Genomic DNA, 19,774 nt, shown 5'->3' on the forward strand with positions numbered 1-19,774 from the left:
ACATGATAATAGCTGGGTGGTTGTGGTGCACATCCCACCACTCAGAAGGCAGAAGTAAGTGGATCTCTGAGTTTGAGTTCAGCCTGGTCAACAGAGTGAGTTCCAAGATAGCCAGGGATACACAGAAAAACCGTGTCTTGAAAAACGAGAGAGAAAGAGAAACATGGTGGTGACTTGCATTTCCTTTAGCCCTAGTCTGTAAGAATGCCTCTTCTTTAGTCCTGCACCTTGCCAACATTGATTGTTGTCAGTTAATGTCTTTTGAATTAACTAAGTATGTATCACTGTGATTTTAACGTTTTTGTTATTGTGGAGAGTGAACTTCTTTTAATGAATACAGCTACCCCTGAACCTATGAAAACACTTTCTAAGGCTCTTAATGATGCTCCTAGATTTTCCAAAAGATTTTATTTTAAATGTGTATGTGTGTTTGGGTATGTGCATATGAGTGCAGGTGTCCACAAGTTCAGAAGCTCTGGACCTTTGGAGCTGGAGTTACAGGCTTGTGTCCCGCCTGATGTAATCGCTAGGAACAGAACTCAGATCTCTGCAAGAGAAGTACATGCTCTTAACTGCTGAGCCATATCTCTGACCTTTCCCCTGGATTCTTGAATAATCATAAATATACTGTGTTTCTTATTAAGTATGGTGAGGGCTTCTCAAGCACAGACACTGCTGTCGCTGCTCAGTGAGTACTAATTGGCAGATAGCAAATGATGCAAGTGTATTCTGGACAAAAGGGTGAGTCCTGTCCTAGGCAGGATGGACCAGGATAGTGTAAGTCCCATCACAAATGTCATGCAGGTTAAAAATTCTAAATTGATGGGGGAGGTACTGATGAGGCCCCATCTCTAGTGGTTGATGGCTGCTAGGGGAATGAGAATAACTTTTCTGTTTTTGTTTAATATTTATGGGTGTTTTAACTGTGTGTACATCTGTGTGCCTTGTGTCCAGAGAGGCCAGAAGGTGTACCATCGAATCCCCTAGGACTGGAATTTCAAATAGTTTTGAGCTGCCGTATGGTTGTTGGGAATTGAATTTGGGTCCTTTCGAAGAGCGGCCAGTGCTCTTAATTGTTGAAGCATCTCTCCAGCCCGGAGATAAGTGTTTTTTGAAGGTGTGGCCACTTAGGAAGGTTGCCCATGCTCTAGAGGATGGCCCCACACCCATGCAATACAGGGAGCACTAATTAGAGTTATTCTTTTAGAAAAGGAAATAAAGAAGAAAGAAAAACAAGAGGGCATGAATTTGGAAGTTAAAGGAGATCCACAGGAACTGTGGGGGGAGGGGTAGTTAATGTGACTAAATTGGCCACAGGCAACTGAACTGTGAATGTGTGGATAAGGGAAGTCTAGAGAAAACAGCACTTTTTAATGAAGAGTGCTGCATTGGATGGATTTGGTATAACTTGTTTATTCTGTCTTCTAGCATAAGACATTGAAATTCTAATTTTAATGTTAGAAGCAAGCTGTTGACATAACTAAATTTATGTAAAGTAAGTTGTATTCACTGCTCATGTTCTGTGTGGTGTTCTAAGTATTTCTTCACTCCTGCCAGTGACCTTAGTAAGTATTTTACCCCCATTTTATAAGGAAGACTATTTGCTAATTAAAAATGTGGTTCTTTTCTCATATAAACACCTTCAATAAGTTGATGAAGCAAGACTCAGATTATAAAACTGCAGAACCAAGAGCTGAACATTGTGCTACACTGCTCATGCCCTGTTGTGTGGCATATAATTTCTGGGTCAGAACATGTGTTCACTCCCAAGAACTGTATCCAAAAAAATTTAACTAATTTATGTTTATAAACATTGTCAATTTATAACTTTATTAAAAATTGATAACCAATTTTCTTTTCCCTTTTTCCCCCTTTAGTTTTTCAAGACAGGGTTTCTTAGTGAAACAGTCTTGGCTGTCCTAGAACTAGCTCTGTAGACCAGGCTGACCTCAAACTCACAGAGATCTATCTGCCTGCCTCGTGCCTCTCCCTCCCAAGTGCTGGGATTAAAGGCAGGCACCATCACTGCCTGGCTTTTTTTTCTTTCCAGGCCATTCTTCAAATCTTTTATTTGTTTGTCTGCCTGTCTGTCTGTCTGTCTACCTGTTCATTAGTTTGTTCATCGTTTGTTTGTTTGATTTTCAAGACAAGGTTTCTCTGTGAAACAGCCCTAGCTGTCCTGGAACTCACTCTGTAGACCGGTTGGCCTTGAACTCACAGAGACCCACCTGCCTCTGCCTCCCAAATGCTGGGATTTAAGGTGTGTGGCACCACCGCCTGGCTTTTTTTTAAACACCAATTTTCAATTTATTTATTTATTTGTTTGATTTTTGTGTAACAGCCCAGGCTGTCCTGTAACTCACTCTTTAGATAAAGTTGGCCTCGAAATCACAGAGATCTGCCTGACTCTGTCTCCCTAGGCAATTTTCAATTTTAATTTCCTAGCACATACAAGCAAGCACCATACAGATGTTAGGCTGTTTAATGACAGTATCAGTGAATCCCTTTGATGGTTAATGCAAAGTCATACTAAGCAATTTCTTTAAGAAACTATTTGTAAAGTGATATAACTTTATCTTTTCATCTGAGGTATGTCACCCCTAATTAAATGAACAGATGAGCCTCCAGCCCATGGTGATCCTCTTGCCTCACTCACTCTCCCAAGTGCTGAGATTACAAGCACAAGCTACCACATTTGCCTCACAAGTCTCTTACTAAGGACTGTAGTAATAGTAGTGGTGAGAGCAACAAATGGTTTTGAGTTCTTTCATGAATATGGGATGTAGCATACAACCTTTCAGATTTGATGTGGTATTTTAACAATGCTGTACAAGCTTACAGGTACTTGGTATTTTCCCATTTGCAAGTTTTATTTTGTGGATGTAGTTATGCATTTGTTTTGAATTTAAAGTAGCTGACATTGTCATTAGAACTGTTTCTAAGTCTCATTAACTAATCAAGGTGTTTTAGCTAAACTTTTGCCATTAAAACTAAACCCAGAATGTGTTTCTTTTTTTCCTGCTGAGACAGTAGTCTCTCTGTTACCACAAAGCATGTATTCTCCTCTGCCAAGAATAAAGAGGCATTGTTAACAGCATGGTCAGCATAGACTCTAGCTAACCTGCTTGCGTTTGAATCCCAGAAGTGTAGAGTGGACAAATTCCCTCACTATTTGTGCCTCAGTTTCTTCCCATATCATGCGGATAAAGTGATGCTTTTTTTCCTACATACACATTTTTGAAGAATAAATTAATTAGCATTAGAAAGAACTTAGGATAATGCCTACAGTAATAGCAAATAATGTATAAGTGTCAGATGTTATTAATTACTCCTTTAACTACTACTTAATTCTTTTTGTTATTTAATATTTAGAGAAGAGCTTTTAAGAATTGTCTAGTTGTTAAATTTGTCTGAAATTTTCTTTTTTAAAAACAATCATAGAAAGAAATGTTACATGATTATTTTTGTACTTTTCAACCAATGACCAAAGAATGGTTGTTGATATTTCTGCCTAAGTTTGGGACATAAAGTCTAAATTTTTGTGACTTAGTTCTATTTTATAGGGCCAATTTTTCCCACTACAATGAAAAGGGGAATTGTCAGATCTTATGAAAAAAAGTAAGCAATGATTCTAATAAAATGGTAACAAAGTAACAAGTTGAAAATAGCTAGCAGGTGAAATCTGTTCGTATGTGGTAGCTAATACACATTGGGCAGCTTAAAGAAGTTCCATTTTCATCGGGTTACTGCCCTTTTTTTTGCATTTCAAACCTTTATTAAGATAAGAACATGATGCATTTTAGCCAGCCCTTCCCTTTACCACTACCAATCACTGTCCTGAGATTTTCCTGCTGTAGAGAATGTTTGCACGTTCTAGAACTATATAAACAGAAGTGTGCCATATACATGTTACAGTACAAAGATTCTTTTAATAATGCTCTTATAATTATCCTTATTGTGTTCATATACATAACCTGTTCCTTTTTTTAAAGATTTTATGTAACTTTATTAAGCATCTTTGATAATTTCATACATGTATATAATGCATTATAGCTACTCCCATGAAGCATCCCATGCTCCATTCTGGGAGGGGAGGAAAGGAGGAGGAGGAGGGGAGGAGATAGAAATCTTTAATAAAAAAATGGGTTACTGCCTTTTAAAGTTGAATGCTATTTTTTCCTCTCTCTTCAGTGGGGATCTGCAGTATACTTGTGCTATAAAAAATCAGTGGCAAAGACTAACACTATATCCTACAAAGCAGGTAAGAATAATTTGGGGGAAATAATTTATGTAGAAACACCTTGTGGGGTCTACAATGTTAAAGACCAAACCCGCCTGTGACCAGCCTGTCTGCCATGTTAGGATGTGTTAATATCGGCAGTTGAGCTCCAGCCCGTCTCTTGAGTCTCAGTTTATCTTGAAGTGTTTTGGACACTGCATGAAAGATCACTTTTAAAGGAAAGTGAGATTATGTATTTATAAAGACTTAAATTTAAGTAACAAGTCAAGCAGTGGTGGCACACGACTTTAATCCCAGCACTAGGGAGTTTGAGGCCAGCCTGGTCTACAAAGACAGTTCCAGGACAGCCAGGGCTACACAGAGAAACCCTGTCTGGAAAAATAAAGAGCAAAAACAACAACAGCAACAAAGCATAAGTAACAACTTCAGCACATGCCAATTCTCTTTAATTTTTAAACCTGTGCAAAGTATGAAAAGTATACTTCTTTAATATTTATATAAATTTAGTCAAATTTAATGGTTATATTTCATGATAATGAATAGTATTAAAACTTATTTGTAATTTTATGAAGCATAGTTGAAGTTTTCAATTTTAAGAGACCTCAAAATTGCAAATATATTGATCTTACTTATAAAATAACAGATTCAACCTTTTAAATTTAGAGTCCTTGACTCTTTTCTCTCTTTGACTTTCCAGGGCCCACAATTCATCAATATTTCTATTCTCACTTTATAACTGCACTGTTGCATCATGACCTGAGAGACTAGAGCACAGTCAGCTATGGCCCTCAGGGGACCCAACTGGCTGTTTGGCATGTGATTAGAGGGAGAACCTTAGTTTATCTAGTCATCTTGCCTTACAGATGAAAAGAACTTGAATCCGTTTGTTGAGAATCAGAGACATTGGTAGTAGAGTCAGCTGTTCAGATTCCCATTTGGTCTTTTATGGCATGACCAGTGATGGTTTCTACCTAACTTCAAGGACTTCATTGTCATGAAACCTGTTTTCTATTTCTAACACCACAATATTCAGTATAAATCTCTGTTTCTAGTGTATGTTCAGTGGAAGATATTTATTCCATTTTCATGAGTAAATTATCATGAAACCCTGGGTTACTTGAAACTCCTATCTACGTATGAGTGGGGATAATTTAGAATTATTCAGAAGCTGAGTTTGTGGTAACACCATTCTAATGGTATTCCAAATCTGTGCTACTCTTTTGTGAATTATCTTTCATTTGTGTAAGAATTTACAATTAGATACCTATAGGAGATTACATATATATATATATATAAAACAGATGATATAAATATATATTTATATACAAACATTACATATTAATATATTATATATAATATATAAAAAGGCCTAGAAGAATAGTTAATAAGAGTGATAAAGTAGATATAGGCAAATAACCATATTGAAAGTTTTAAATATATGCTTTATGGTAGTATGGCATGAGGTGAATTTTTAGGGGTATGTGTATTTTTAGAGGGTTCTCTTTTTCTTGTTACTTCTAACCTAGCTTTTATAGATGAAGTTTGATAAATGCTAAACAGTCTAATAGTTAATAATCCTTGAAGATTAACATCTAAATAAATCCTACTGACACATTCAGAATTAACTGAATATAAACATATATGCAATTTTTGACCTTCTAAATGTGTGAAATAAAGTATCTTATTATCATTTAACTTAGAAAACACCTACATTCAAGAGACAGTGATCTAATAGTTCCCATTGCTGTCATAGGTCTAATTTGCAGATATCCTCAAGAAGATTATGAGTCATTTTCACTACCAGAATCTGTTCCCCTGTTTTGTTTACCAATGGGTGCAACTATTGAATGCTGGCCACCAAATAGCAAATACCCTCTTCCTGTGTTCTCTACATTTGTGTTGACTGGAGCCTCAGCTGAAAAGGTACTGTGTATTTAACTAGTGGTATTTGCTAATTTCTTGTACATGTTAAAGCCATAAGCTTCATATCTTCAAGGAAAAACAGTAAAACTGACTAAATCAAGACAGTAATACATATTTCTTCTACTTGGTTGAATTTGTGATATCCAGAGACAGGAAAGCAGAGTTTTCTCATCCTCTCAAGTGCTTGTTTTTGGTCTTGTTTTTAAATATTAGTGAAAACTTTTCTAATCCCCACATGTTGATCCCTCATTGGTTCATATTCTGTGATAGAAAAACTCCTAAGTAATGTCAAAGACATCATGAAATATGACATGACTTGGAAAATAGACTGTTCTTGTTACTGGGGAATCAAACCTTGCCCTTGATAGGTGAGTGCTCTATTGCTGAACTTTATTCCAGCCCTGGAATTATAGAGTTGTAGTTGGAAGGGAGCTTGGAAATCATCTAGACCAGCATTTTCATTTTGTGGAGATGAAAATCCAGTGAATTATTCACAGTTCAAATTTGTCTCACTTTCTTACTAACTAATATTCAAGGATTTCTTATAAAAAAAATTGCTTTGTTTTTTGTTTTGTTTTGTGGCTGTTGTCATTGTTCTTGGTTTGAGACAGCATCTTCTGTGTAGACCAGGCTGCTCTTGAACTTGCTTAGATCCTCTGCATCCTGAGTGCAGGAATTCTAGGCTTGCGTCACCATGCCAAGGAACAGTTGCTTTCAGTCTTTATTTTAAAAATATAATTTACTCAAAATACCTATTTTCAATAGTAAGTATGCTTGAAAATATTACTGTGTAGTTAGGAGATGTACTAAGATAGCTGTCAGAAGGTGTGGTGACTCGCCTATAAAAAACCCAGTGCCTCAAGAGGCCGAAGCAGAAGATTGCAAGTTTGAGACCAGCCCAGGAGACCCTGCAGCCTAGGAGACCCTGCAGCCTTAAATTTTTCTTTTTTAAAAGAAGAGCAAGATTGATTTTAGCATTGTGTTCCTAGTCCCTGGCACTTTACCTACTCATAGAAAGCATCCACTAAATGTTCAAGTGATAATGTGCTTTGAGTAAATGATACTAAGTATATTTATTAAATATATTTCCCATTTTACAGGTCTATGGTGCTGCTATTCAGTTTTATGAACTATACTCTGAGGAGAATCTTACAGAGAAACAGAGACTTCTTTTGGGTTTAACGTCTCTGGCGGATGGAAAGTCTGATGGTTCTAGAACAATTCACACTAACAAATGCATTTGCCTTCTTTCTCACTGGCCTTTTTTTGATGCATTCAGAAAGTTTCTGACTTTTCTCTATCGTTATTCCATCTCTGGACCTCATGCCCTTCCAATTGAAAAGTAAGTTAGATGTCTTATGATTTAAAATTTGACACTCTGAGGTGGGCATGATACATATTTCTGTGAATTTGAGGCCAGCATGATCAGCATAGTGAGTTCAAGGACAGCCATGGTTATGTAGAGAGACCCTGTTCAAATAAAATTTGTCAGCTCTTTCTGTAGTATATTTGTACCAGTAATTGTGCAAATTTTATATGGAAATTGTTTTTATTGAGAATTATTTGAAAAAAAGTTTGGTTATTTATGTAAGACTTCATTATAATATTTTTAAAGTCTTGTTATTTTAGGTAATTTTATTTCTACCAGAAAATATTTTAATTTATTTTGAAGTATTTGGAATATATATATATATATATATATATATATATATATTACTCTTATGAAGTTTATAGCTGCCAACATAATGAAATACTGGAACTAGGTTTTTTTTTTTTTTTTGAGGTGCCAGAGATCAAATCCAGAGCCTTATCCATGCCATATAAGTGCTTTGTCATTGAGTTGCATCCCCAGCCTGGAAATATTAAATCTCTTAACCTCTATCTGTAATTTTTATGTATAATTTGAGGTATTATGAACCTTTAAAATAGTCCTGTGTTTAGATATCATGAATTTAAAAGAAAAATTTGGTAGACATTCTATTTTTCATTTTGTAATTTTAGTGATTTACTAAGAGCACTAAAATTTTCGGATGTTTCATTCAGTAAGACAATGCAGAGGAGGTATAAATACATCACTGTAGATTTGACTTTTGTCTTTGGAGGCTCTTAATCACACTTTGATCTCTGTTACTTCAAGCCATCTATTTCTTCAGCCTTTTGCCAGAATTTTCTGACAGTTACCATTTTATGATAGTTCATAAATATATTGCTCTAATTATCCTATGCTCTTTTCTACTCTCAATTTTAGTTTTAAAAAGCTAGCACTTCTCAAGTATTTTGATGTTAGAATTTAAAATTTTATGAGGACTCAGTGAGCCTTTCTTTGTGTGTTGTCTTTCAGTGCAGACATCTTACTGCAACAGAAATTAAAACTAATTCATAATAATTTAAAATTAATAAACTAGTTACATCTCTTTGAAAAGTTACTTTTTAAAAGCAAAATGTTAATGAGATGAGTGAGTGTTTACATTTTTTAAGCCTCTTATGCCTTGGCTAATTGAACCCAGCTGAGTTCTCTTTCATTGTTCTGCATTCAGTCTGATGCATTATTGTCTTAGTTGAGGTATGTGAAGAAAATCTGACATCATACAGATATGGAAATAGAAAATGAAGGGGCACTTAAATAGTTATTTTAGGATTGTGGGTATTATTTTCTGGCACTGTATCAAAGCTTGGCAAGTGATAGTTTCTTCCAAATTAATGAAATTAAACCTAAGCAATAAAGTTTCCTTCTGTGTTCTGTTAAAATCTGAAGGTCTCTTTGAGTCTTGACTGAACATTGACTCATGCATGATCTTGTAGCATTTGCATTGGTCATTTGGACAACAGTGGTTCACTGAGATAAACACATATTTGAAACACAGTCAGGTGTCTCCCTCAATATAAGAAAATCACAATTATTAATGTCACTATAGCATCAGAAAGAGTTTACTTTTTAAATTTTTTAATATATGTATGTGTGTGTGTACATGCATATTGGCATGTTCTTGTCATGGTGCACATGTGGAGTTCAGAGGACTTGCAGGGGTCTGTTCTCTTCCTTCCTTCCTTGTGAGTCCTAGAGATTGAACTCAGTTTATCAGCTTTAGCAGCAAGCACCTTTATATGCTATCCCAGAAAAATGTTTTGTTTTTTTAATAAATTTTATTGCTGTGCTAGAGAGCAAACCAAGACCTTACACATGCATGACATGTTTTCTTTCTCCTAGCTACATTCCCACTTCTCAGAAAAGTTTTGAATATTAGATATCTTTCAGGTTCATGGTGACAAATTCTTGCTTTTCATTTGAAAGTTTGGATTTAATTATTAACAGCAAGTATTTCTAGTTTTTTCCTTGCATTAATAGCACTTTGATCATTTTTATGTGGAAAATATCTTTTGACTACCCAAGACTGGATAAGCTTAACTTGCCAAACATCTTCCAAACAAAATGGCATTCTGTGTGGAAAAAAATAGCCAACTCACTCATTGCAAAATCAAGATGACCACATGCTTTTGTATAGTAATGCTTTATGAGTATTTACCCCTTCATCACCAAATAGTCTGTGTGTGTGCCCCGGAATCAAATATTTACTATTTCAAATACATTAAGTCAGACATTCTTTTTCAAGATTTATTATTTTTGTTTTATATGTGTGAGTGCTTTGCCTATATGCATGACTCTGTCCACATGTGTGCTTGTAGCCCATGGAGATCAGAATAGGGTACCATGTCCCCTGGAACTAGAGTTACAGTTGGTTATAAATCACCATGTGGGTGTTGGGAACTGCACCAGGTTTTCTACAAGAATACCAAGTACTCTTAACTGTTGAGCTATCTCTCCAGCCCCAGTCAGAGACATTCTTAAGTGAAACTGATACTTCTTTTACTGTTAGTCTCTAATAGTAAAGTGGTAAAATACTGCGTAGTTTACCCCTGCCTGATTCTCAGTACAGCGCCGCAGTTCCATTGAATGATTTGCACTATCACAGCCACTGCCAACTGTGTGAGAGAGGCAAATGGAGTCTCACTATTCTCTTCAAGGAGTTTGGACTTTGTGAATGCCCCCCCATGGATCTTAAACACCTTTAGGTTTCCATGATTTATATAAGTCCTGCTTTTCTGACTGCTTCAGGTAATCAAGCAGATGTGTGTAGTTTGGTACTCATTCCTCTAATCTTTTTTTTTTCTTTTAGATTTTAAGTAATGGTAGGGACTAGTAGCTTCATACCATTTTACATTTTCTGTTATGTTTGACATTGTCTTTACACAATACATAGTTAAAACACATCTGAGTTCTCTACCTGATCGTAATGATCGCATTGCTAAAAAAAAAAAAAAAAAAAAAAAAAAGGGAGTAAAAGATTTTATGTTTGTCCTTTTTTATTTCTATAGTGTTCAAAACCAAATTTATTGATTGGTGTATGACTTTAATCCTGGTGCGCAGGAGGCAGAGACAGGGGAATTACAAGTTCAAGGCCAGCCTGGCCTGTATAGCAAATCCTATCCCCAAAACCTAAGTGATATAATTCAGTGAGAGAATACTTGCTGGTGTCTGCAAGGTTTTGGGTTTAATCAGTTTCACCACAAACAAACAAAATGCAAAACAAAACCATCTCAGTTGATCTAGATTTTTATTCATTACTAAATGGAATGCTTATTGAGATGGGTAAGTCTGTGTTTGTTGCCCAGCTGCCTTGAATTTCTGATTTCAAGTGATCCTCAGCGTTCCAAGTAGCTGGGACTACAGGTCTGCATCACTTCATCTTATTCATTGTTTATAAGCATTTAAATTTATTTTTTAGCATCTTGAATAATTATGTCACAAAACATGAACTATTTCTTAAAAGTATATTACAAGTGTAATAATTAGCTTCTTTAGTACTGTTGATTGTTACCTGCTTAGGGAGAAGAAAAAATGGTTTTGAGACAACTAAAAATACAAACATTGTTGAATAGGATCAGCTATTAACATAAAGTTACAAGGACTGGAGAGATGGCTAAAGGCTAGGCTCACAACCAAAAGTATAAGGTTATTGGGTTTAGGCAGAGACAACTTTAGTGACACAAACAACTTTTTGTTGTTAATTTGTTTTCCCAGTACTTGGGGCATTGGAGTTTAAGTGCACAGGGCCTTAATGAGCTTGAACTTGTGATGGAATGTTAATCTTTGCAGCAAATGATATTCATTTTGGAATCAATTTGAGTTTCTGTTTTTGTTTTTAAGGCATATTTCTCATTTTATGCATAAAGTTCCTTTTCCGTCTCCTCAGAGGCCACGGATTTTAGTTCAGGTAAGGTGCTTTTCATATGAGGCCGTATGAGGGCTCCGACATGTAACAAGACTACCAACCACATGCAGAAAGTAGAATGAGCCCTGGGGAAAACCAGATGTTCTTGCATGTTGGAGTTCAGGCCCTGATGCTTTATTAACTGTCCACAGAAGGGGGCTTTTGGTACACTCCATATAATCCCAGCACTTGGGAGGGAGAGGCAGGAGGGCTGAGAATTTGATTTCGTTCTGGGCAACATAGTCACTTCCAGGCCAGCCTTATCTATGTAAGGAGTCCGTCTCAAGGGAAAAAAGGAAAATATGCAGGGAATGACCCACCAAATTGTTTCTAAATATTTGAAAGTTTGTGCCCTTGATGATCATACAGTTGGTGAAATTTATTAGAGTAGTTATCAGGAAAAGTTGTATGTATTGCAGGAGGACAGAAATGCAGTACCTTTAATGCAACAGGGAAATTTATTTTTAAATTTTTATAATTTTATTTATTTATTTATTTTACATACCCATCTTATTTCCTCCTCGCTCCTCTCCTCCCACCTCCCCTCCCCACCCATCTAATCCTCAGAAGGGGTGAGGACTCCACAACAGGGAAATTTAAGTTACTATAAATGTTTTCACAGTTGAGTGAATCTCTCCTCTTTTGTTTATATCTTGTTTGAGATTTCGATAACTTAAATTGCCTATTTATTTAACCATAATCTATGAAATGATTCATACAAAGGAAATACTTTCATGTGTTGTCACCATGTATATAGTGGTTAGCGCAGTCCTGAAGGTGGTATTAGTAGTATTATAAATCATTAGGCAAATAGATATTTACTGATTTGTAGAAATGTGCATAAATTTGAAAATGCAGATGAAATTAATTACATTATTATATTGATACAGAAAAAATTTCTAGAACATACTTGATGACATTGACAATCTGTCTATGCATCTGTCATTACTTCATGATATTTTGTGCCAGAGTGCCATATAGCACACTCCACCTAAATACACATGGAATTTGTTTTGTAGCAGAAGCTGGCAAATGTTTCCTATTAAGGATCTTATCTAAATATTTAATCTTTGCATGTTATCTGTTCTCTGTTGCAGGGGCTCAGCTCTGCTCTTACAGCACAAACTTAACTAGAGGGTAGAAGAAAAAAATCACATGACTATATCCCATTAGACTGCTTACAAAGCAGGTAGCCCATGGAGTTGTTACAGGCTATAGTTTACTGACCCTAAATGTATAGTATTGGTCAAATAATTTCACTTGTTAACATAAATTTGTTAGAATAGAAATTGGGGTAAAGTTGAAGACATAAGAGATAGGATTCAGAGTAAGAAGTTGTTGGAAGGGGCAGTGGTCAGGACATAATTTAGTGTCCAAATAATACTAACTGCTCTTACGCTGGTGATCTGGGAAACCCCATGGGTAGCACTATTAGTCCATATCTACTGCCAGAGCATGCATCTCAGAGTTCACCTTTATATTTCACATGCTTTGTTTTAAATCTTCCAGTTATCACCACATGATAATTTGATTCTCAGTCAGCCTGTTTCTTCACCACTTCCACTAAGGCAAGTAAAGCTTTATTCCTGTTTGTTTCTCTAAATCTATGTGTTCTCTAAATCATTTTCCCACATCCATGCATCTACCAGCAGAGTCCAGAAGAGGGTGTTGGCTTTCTTGGAAGTGAGCTACAGGTAACTGTGAGCTTCCCAGCGTGGACACTGGGAACTGAACTCAGGTCCCCTGGAAGAGCAACAGGCACTCTAACCACTTAGCCGTCTCTCTAGCCCTAATTATTTCTCTCAATCTAATGTGAACTAAGGTAATGTATATGCATGTTGTCTTTCCTAACTAAAATTTCAGATATTGCTGGAAGTACTTTTCATGTAACTGTTTCTTAGCTGATTCTTTTTACTTAATACTGGGATTACAGTTTGCAAAAGAAAGAAAAACTTTTACAATAGTGATTGGTAGTCATGTGTATCATTATTGTCAGTACTTATTATTATATAATTAGGAATTTATGTAAATTATGAAGGTAATTCTTTTTTTTGGTTTTTTGAGACAGGGTTTCACTGTAGTTTTAAAGCCTGTCCTGGAACTAGCTCTTGTAGACCAGGCTAGCCTCGAACTCACAGAGATCTGCCTGCCTCTGCCTCCCAAGTGCTGGGATTAAAGGCGTGCGCCACCACCGCCCGGCTGGTAATTCATTTTTTAATTGTCCTCTAAGTACATCCAAATGCATTTTTTTGAGACAGGGTTTCTCTGTGTAACCCTGCTGCTTTAGAACTCACTCTGTAGACTAGGCTGACCTCAAACTCAGAGATCGGTTTGCCCCTGCTTCCCAAGGACTGGAATTAAAGTCATGTGCCGCCGCCGCCACCCAACCAAATGCAATTTTAAATTTAATTCAAAATTAAAAATGCTTATTAAACTATGTATTTCATCATTCCAAAAGTTCAGAGGAGTTGTAAAATATGCTTTCCCTACAGTATTATTTCTTGAAATTTAATTAGGTGTATGATTTTTCTGTCAGAAATAGTTACGGTATAATTAAGCTATTATTTTGCACATACCTTGGGGAGACCAGATGCCATCTTTGACACTAATTTTGTAAGAATTACAGATGATTTCATCACTAGCCCTTAGCCCAGAGTGACGAGTGTTTTCCAAGCTCTTATCTGAGCTGAGAATAAAATGGACATACTGATTACAAATGATTCTAAATTGCCAAAAGACTTCATTGTGGTAACAGCATTGGTGAGATATAATTTCCACATTACAAAATTTACCCAAGTAAAGTTTGTAAGTCACTGATTTTATTCAAAGGATCCTGCAGCGATTATTTTAATAAAATTTAGAGCACATTACTTATCCTATAAAACCAGCCCTATATTCTTTGCTGTGAACCTTTATTCTGTCTGTCTCTGCACGAATGTGCTCAAACACATGCACTCGGGAAGGCAAACACAAGCACACACACGTGTACACACACTAATGCATACACACATACGCACAGGCACACCTCATGTGCACACACAGCATAGGCACCTCTTACTCTACTTTTCTGTTCTATAGATTTATCTCTTGTATATTTTATATAAATAAAATAATACTATATTTAGTCTTTATTTCTGACTTCCTTCATCGAACATGTTTTGAGGTTAATTCATCTTATAGTATATATTGCTACTTTATTCCTTTTATTCCAGCTAATATTTCATTGTATAAATATACTGTATTGTATTTATCTGTCTATTAGGAAACTTCTATATTTTGGCTACTGTGAATAGCTTTGCTTTGAACATATACAAGTTTTTTGCAGTCATGTCTTAATTTTTTATTAAAAACTTTGTTAGTATTGCATCATCATAAAAAATTAACCCAGTAAAACCAGTTCTTTAGCATTATACAGGTAATATGTTCATTGGTTACCATGTTACTTAGTCCAGCATTTTCTTCCTATACAGAACATCTAAGTTTACTGTTTTATTAGTTTGCTTTGTTGATGTATCTCACCATTTTATAGCTCTCGATTGCCTACTGCTGTTATCATTATAATAGTGAGGAGTTTCTGTTCCTAAATCCAAACTTTATTATTTGTATTTACTTAGAGAAGACAGTCCTGAAAAGGCATGGTTTCTGACAGTCACAGTAAAAGAAGTACCATAATAAAAAAAACCTTCCATTAAAGTCAGGCATGGTGATGCACACCTTTAAAAAAAAAATCACAGGACTTGGGAGGGTGGGGTAGACAGGTCTTTGAGTGCAAGGCCAGCCTGGTCTGTATAGTGAGTTCCAGGACAGCCAGGGCTATATAATGAGACCCTTATTCAAAAGAAACAGGCATAAAATCCTTCCCTTAAAGGATTGGCTTCTAAACAAGCATTCTTTTAACTTAATTGAATTCTTTTGAGGGGACATTATGTATGTGGCAGATCTTTTACATAAGATGATGCAGATATGCAGGTGTGTTAGCTAATACCTGTAGTCCTAGAACTTAGGAGGCCAAGACAGGAAGATCTATAATTAGAGACCAGCCTGGGCTACATAGCCAGATCCTGTCCCAACAACATCAGCAATAACAAAAAGAAAATAAACAGTACAGGCAGAAGACTTCCCATTTTCCATATTGAATGCAGTACCAAAAAGTGCATGACTTTGAAAACTCACACAATTATGTTCTTTCATATTGTTTGTGATGCTGTATTTTTCCTGTCAAGGCACAGTAATTGCATTTAAAGTTAAATATACACAGCCCCACTATTCTAGTTAATTAGGAGTTTAAATAGTTTTTGTTGTTGTTATATTTTGTTTGTTTTGTTTTTGTTTTTGTTTTTTAATCGTGTATTTTTGCTTGGATTGACAGTGGTGGAAAGTTTTCAACACTACTTCAGAATCTTGGCCCTGAAAATGCTGTGACACTACTGGTGTTTGCTGTAACAGAACATAAAATTCTCATCCATTCCCTGCGGCCTTCTGTGCTTACTAGTGTGACAGAGGCATTAGTGTCTGTAAGTCTCCGTTTCCTACAGGCATGCAGTTCAGTTTAAACTTAATTTATTCATGTACTTCAGAGTCATTTTAGGGCTTAACTACATTTCAGAAAGTAATGGATTTATATACTGTTGAAGCAGTTTTGATTTCCTGACTTAATTATTATCATTTAATACATTATCAAACATTAAACTTTAGATAATAACTAAAAAATAATGCTGTGTATGTGTTGATAAGTTCTGCTTCAATGTTAAAATGCTTAATGTTCTTCCATCCTTTGTTTATTCAAGATGATTTTCCCTTTCCACTGGCCATGCCCATATGTTCCTCTCTGCCCACTGGCTTTAGCAGATGTCCTCAGTGCACCATGTCCATTCATAGTAGGGATTGATTCAAGATACTTTGATCTTTATGACCCTCCACCAGATGTCAGTTGTGTTGACCTAGATACCAACACCATTTCTCAGTAAGTACACTTTAAATTTTATACCTAAAACTTTATAATTTCATCATATCTATATGTGAATTTGTAGTTTATACTTGCTTAGTAATGTTATTTTGAGATGTATTATTTTTTGCATTTGGAGTTACTACTATCTCCTTGTCAGCTCTTTCTATATTTCAGTAGAGTGTATTTAGAATGTTACAGGTGTTTTTATTGAAAAGGAAATATACTTTTAATCCTCAGGCTTTAAATATTTAAGAAACATAATATTATGCTTACTTAAAAACTTAAAAACTTCGCACACACACATACACACAAACTTAGCGTAATGGGAATCAAAGCATAAATAGGAGATGTTGGGGGCTGGAGAGATGGCTCAGTGGTTAAGAGCACTTGCTGCTCTACAGAGGACATGGTTTCAGTTCCCAGCACCCACATGGCTGCTAACAACTATCTGTAGCTCCCATTCCAGGGGATCTGATGCTCTCTTGTGGCCACTGTGGCCACTGCACAAAACATCACACACATATAAAACAAAAATAAATCTTTTCAGATGATGATTGAGAAGCTAATAAAAATGGTGCCGGGTACCACAATACCTCATACCAGATGACTATGGGAGAATCACAACTGAATTAAAACCCTATTTCTTTATTAATACTTCAATATTATTTCTAGTTTAACACTTTCAGAATACTAGTATAGGATAGCATAATTAGCATAATGAAAATTTAAAATAATCTATAAATGTATATATAATTTTGCCTCTTTACATTCTAAGAATGTAGCTTTAAAAATGTTTTATAATTTCTTTGTATCTACATTTTCAGATTAGTTTTCTCTCAGCCAGTGAGGAAGGAAGAAATGGATACAACAAGATGGCAGCCACCACAGGGTCTGGTTAAAGTAACCATCATTTAGTCCATTGGTAAATCACAAAAGCTAGTTTAGTTTTGCCTTTAATAAGGAGATATGAAATAAGGTTTCCTCTGTTTACTTACTGGGACCAGGGAATGAGCCCAGAGCTCATACAGACTAAGCATGTGCTCACTATGGTACACTCCTATCATATTTTAATAGTAGAATTATACTGTAAAGCCTTTCAGTTTAACTCCAGAATTTTAGACTGACTCTCCGTCTTTGCCATGTATCAGAATCTCAGCTGCTTAAACCATTAGAAAAGTTGGAAAAAAATATTTTGGCCAGGTGGTGGTGGCGCACGCCTTTAATCCCAATCCTTGCAGAGGCAGGTGGATCGCTTTAAATTCAAGGCCAGCCTGGTCTACAGAGTGAGTTTCAGGACAGCAAAGGCTGTTATATGGAGTGACCTTGTCTCAAAAAACAAAACAAAATATTTTGTTTGGAAGTATATGTACAACAAAAAGCTTTTATTCATAAAAATATAAACCAATAAAATAGGGTACATATTTTATACATGAACGTCTTTTTAATATGTGATTAATAAAGCAACGTTTTTATGAGCAACACTGTTCTCTAGCAGGACTGTTTCAGTTTTTGAAACAAACTAGTCCTTTGCTTTCTCACTTGAGGAATGTTAGGTGAGATGGTAATTTGTAAACGTGAACTAAGTACCAAAAGTGTATGCTGTGTTTATTATGATATGCAGACTTTCCCTCTTGTAATTTGTCTTAATCTTGTTTAGTCTTGAAATCTTTTCTTGCACATATCTTTAATTCCTGCACTCAGGCTGCAAAGGCAGGCAGATCTCTGTGTGTTGAAAGCCAGCCTGGTTTACAGAGTGAGTTCCAGGACAGCCAGGGCTACTTAGTGAGATCCTGTCTCAACAACAACAATACTCTTGTTTGGTATTTTATTTCTACTTTGATCATTAATTAATTAAAGAGTCAAAATGATATGAGTTGTTAGCAATTTGTTCCCTCTTCAATAGATCTCCCTTCCAAACCTTGGGAAGACCCTACAAGTGAACTAAAGCTCCCTGCTTTCCTTCATCCAGGGTTCTGAAATTTGAAAGAAAAGCAAATCCCAAGTATAGGATTTTTAGTTTCCTTTTACTATTCCAGGTACATACAATACAGATTAAGTTCTGAATATCAAGAAATGTCTGAAGAAGGGGTAATAATATTTATAATGTAATTTTGCAGAAAGTTGCATGTATAGGCTAAGTGACCCCATTTTAGTCTGTACTTTATGAGGAATTTCATAATTCCTCTGACAGATAAGGAAGCACAAGTTTAGGTTTTTAAGCAGTTAAAGAGACATATTGCTTACTCTGTGAACACTTGGTTTGTAAACTTGATCTCTCACTGTGACACTAAGAGTTCTGCCACTAATAATGAGGTAACTGCTTGTGTAATAGTAATCTAGTTAAAGGGAGACACCATGCATAAAAATGCAGAAGGCTTTCAGAGATTAAAAACTCAGAGAAAAACTAGGTAAAGCCTCCCTACCTGACAGAAACAATATCCAGGGCAAAAGAGGGAATTAGGATTAAGTGGCAATTAGATATTTTTCTAACCATATCTTGACTGCCTTCTTTTAGAAATTGGTAACAAAAAGGCAAACAAATAAGTGTACTCCTTTCTCTGAGTTCCCGTACCATGCTCTTAGTCACATTATAAATGCAAAAACTATTTACATAATAAATTGCAGATGTAAAAAGAACATCTACAATTTTACCCCGCTCTGCCTTTATTTTTATTCTCATCTGTGGAAAAGAGGATAAATTCCAAAGTCATTAATTTTTATAAGTTTAAGCTTTCTTGTCTATTCTTTTTGCTTAATTTTCAAAATTTTATTTGTTCTATGAGAAGTTTAGGGGATATTTAAAAAAATTAAACACTAGCTTGGGAAGTTCTGCAACCTACTTGTACTGAATTGCTCTTTGGTGCATAGAACTTGATGGGTTTGCTTTTCTTCTCTTTCTATCTTTATTTTTCAATTTTCAAAGTGAGTATTATTTTTTAAATGAAAAAAGATTGAAAAATAAGATGTAGACTAAACAAAACTATAGCTAAGTTCAAAAGCTTTATGATTCCTTATACTCCTAGCCCATAGTAAGAGACCACCTGTATTGTAATGGTTATAATACAGAAGACTGTAGACTACTCCTACAGAGATATTAGTTTATAGCAGTAAAGCTATAAAATGGTTTGGAATATTTTATATTGTTCAAGGACTTTAGTGTTTTAGAATATTTCTCTTCTGAAAAACAAAACCCAAAATAATTTTTATTTATACTTTTGGAAACTAAGAAACTGAGCATATAATATCATATTTTAATAAGGTCTGTATTGTAGGTTCATTGGAGTTTTTGGTAATATGTTTTCTTCTATTAAAAACTGTTACAGTTAGATTTTCCTGCTATTTGGGTGTCTAAGCCCTCAGACATGAAAGAAGAGTCTGGATCGCCTTGGAATG

The 19,774-nt window shown here is 35.5% G+C and overlaps 1 protein-coding gene across 1 annotated transcript in view; it reads left to right on the top strand.

Annotated features, from left to right (window-relative positions):
* Positions 1-19,774, top strand: part of Dennd4a (DENN domain containing 4A) — a 116,182-nt gene that overhangs the window by 46,530 nt on the left and 49,878 nt on the right. The window contains 7 exon segments of the mRNA XM_038321740.1: positions 4,192-4,261; positions 5,994-6,163; positions 7,264-7,505; positions 11,370-11,436; positions 12,943-13,001; positions 15,803-15,947; positions 16,221-16,396. Of these exon segments, the coding sequence (XP_038177668.1) occupies positions 4,192-4,261; positions 5,994-6,163; positions 7,264-7,505; positions 11,370-11,436; positions 12,943-13,001; positions 15,803-15,947; positions 16,221-16,396 (929 nt within the window).

This window comes from Arvicola amphibius, chromosome 3 (genome assembly GCF_903992535.2).
Source record: "Arvicola amphibius chromosome 3, mArvAmp1.2, whole genome shotgun sequence".
NCBI classification, from domain to species: domain Eukaryota; kingdom Metazoa; phylum Chordata; class Mammalia; order Rodentia; family Cricetidae; genus Arvicola; species Arvicola amphibius.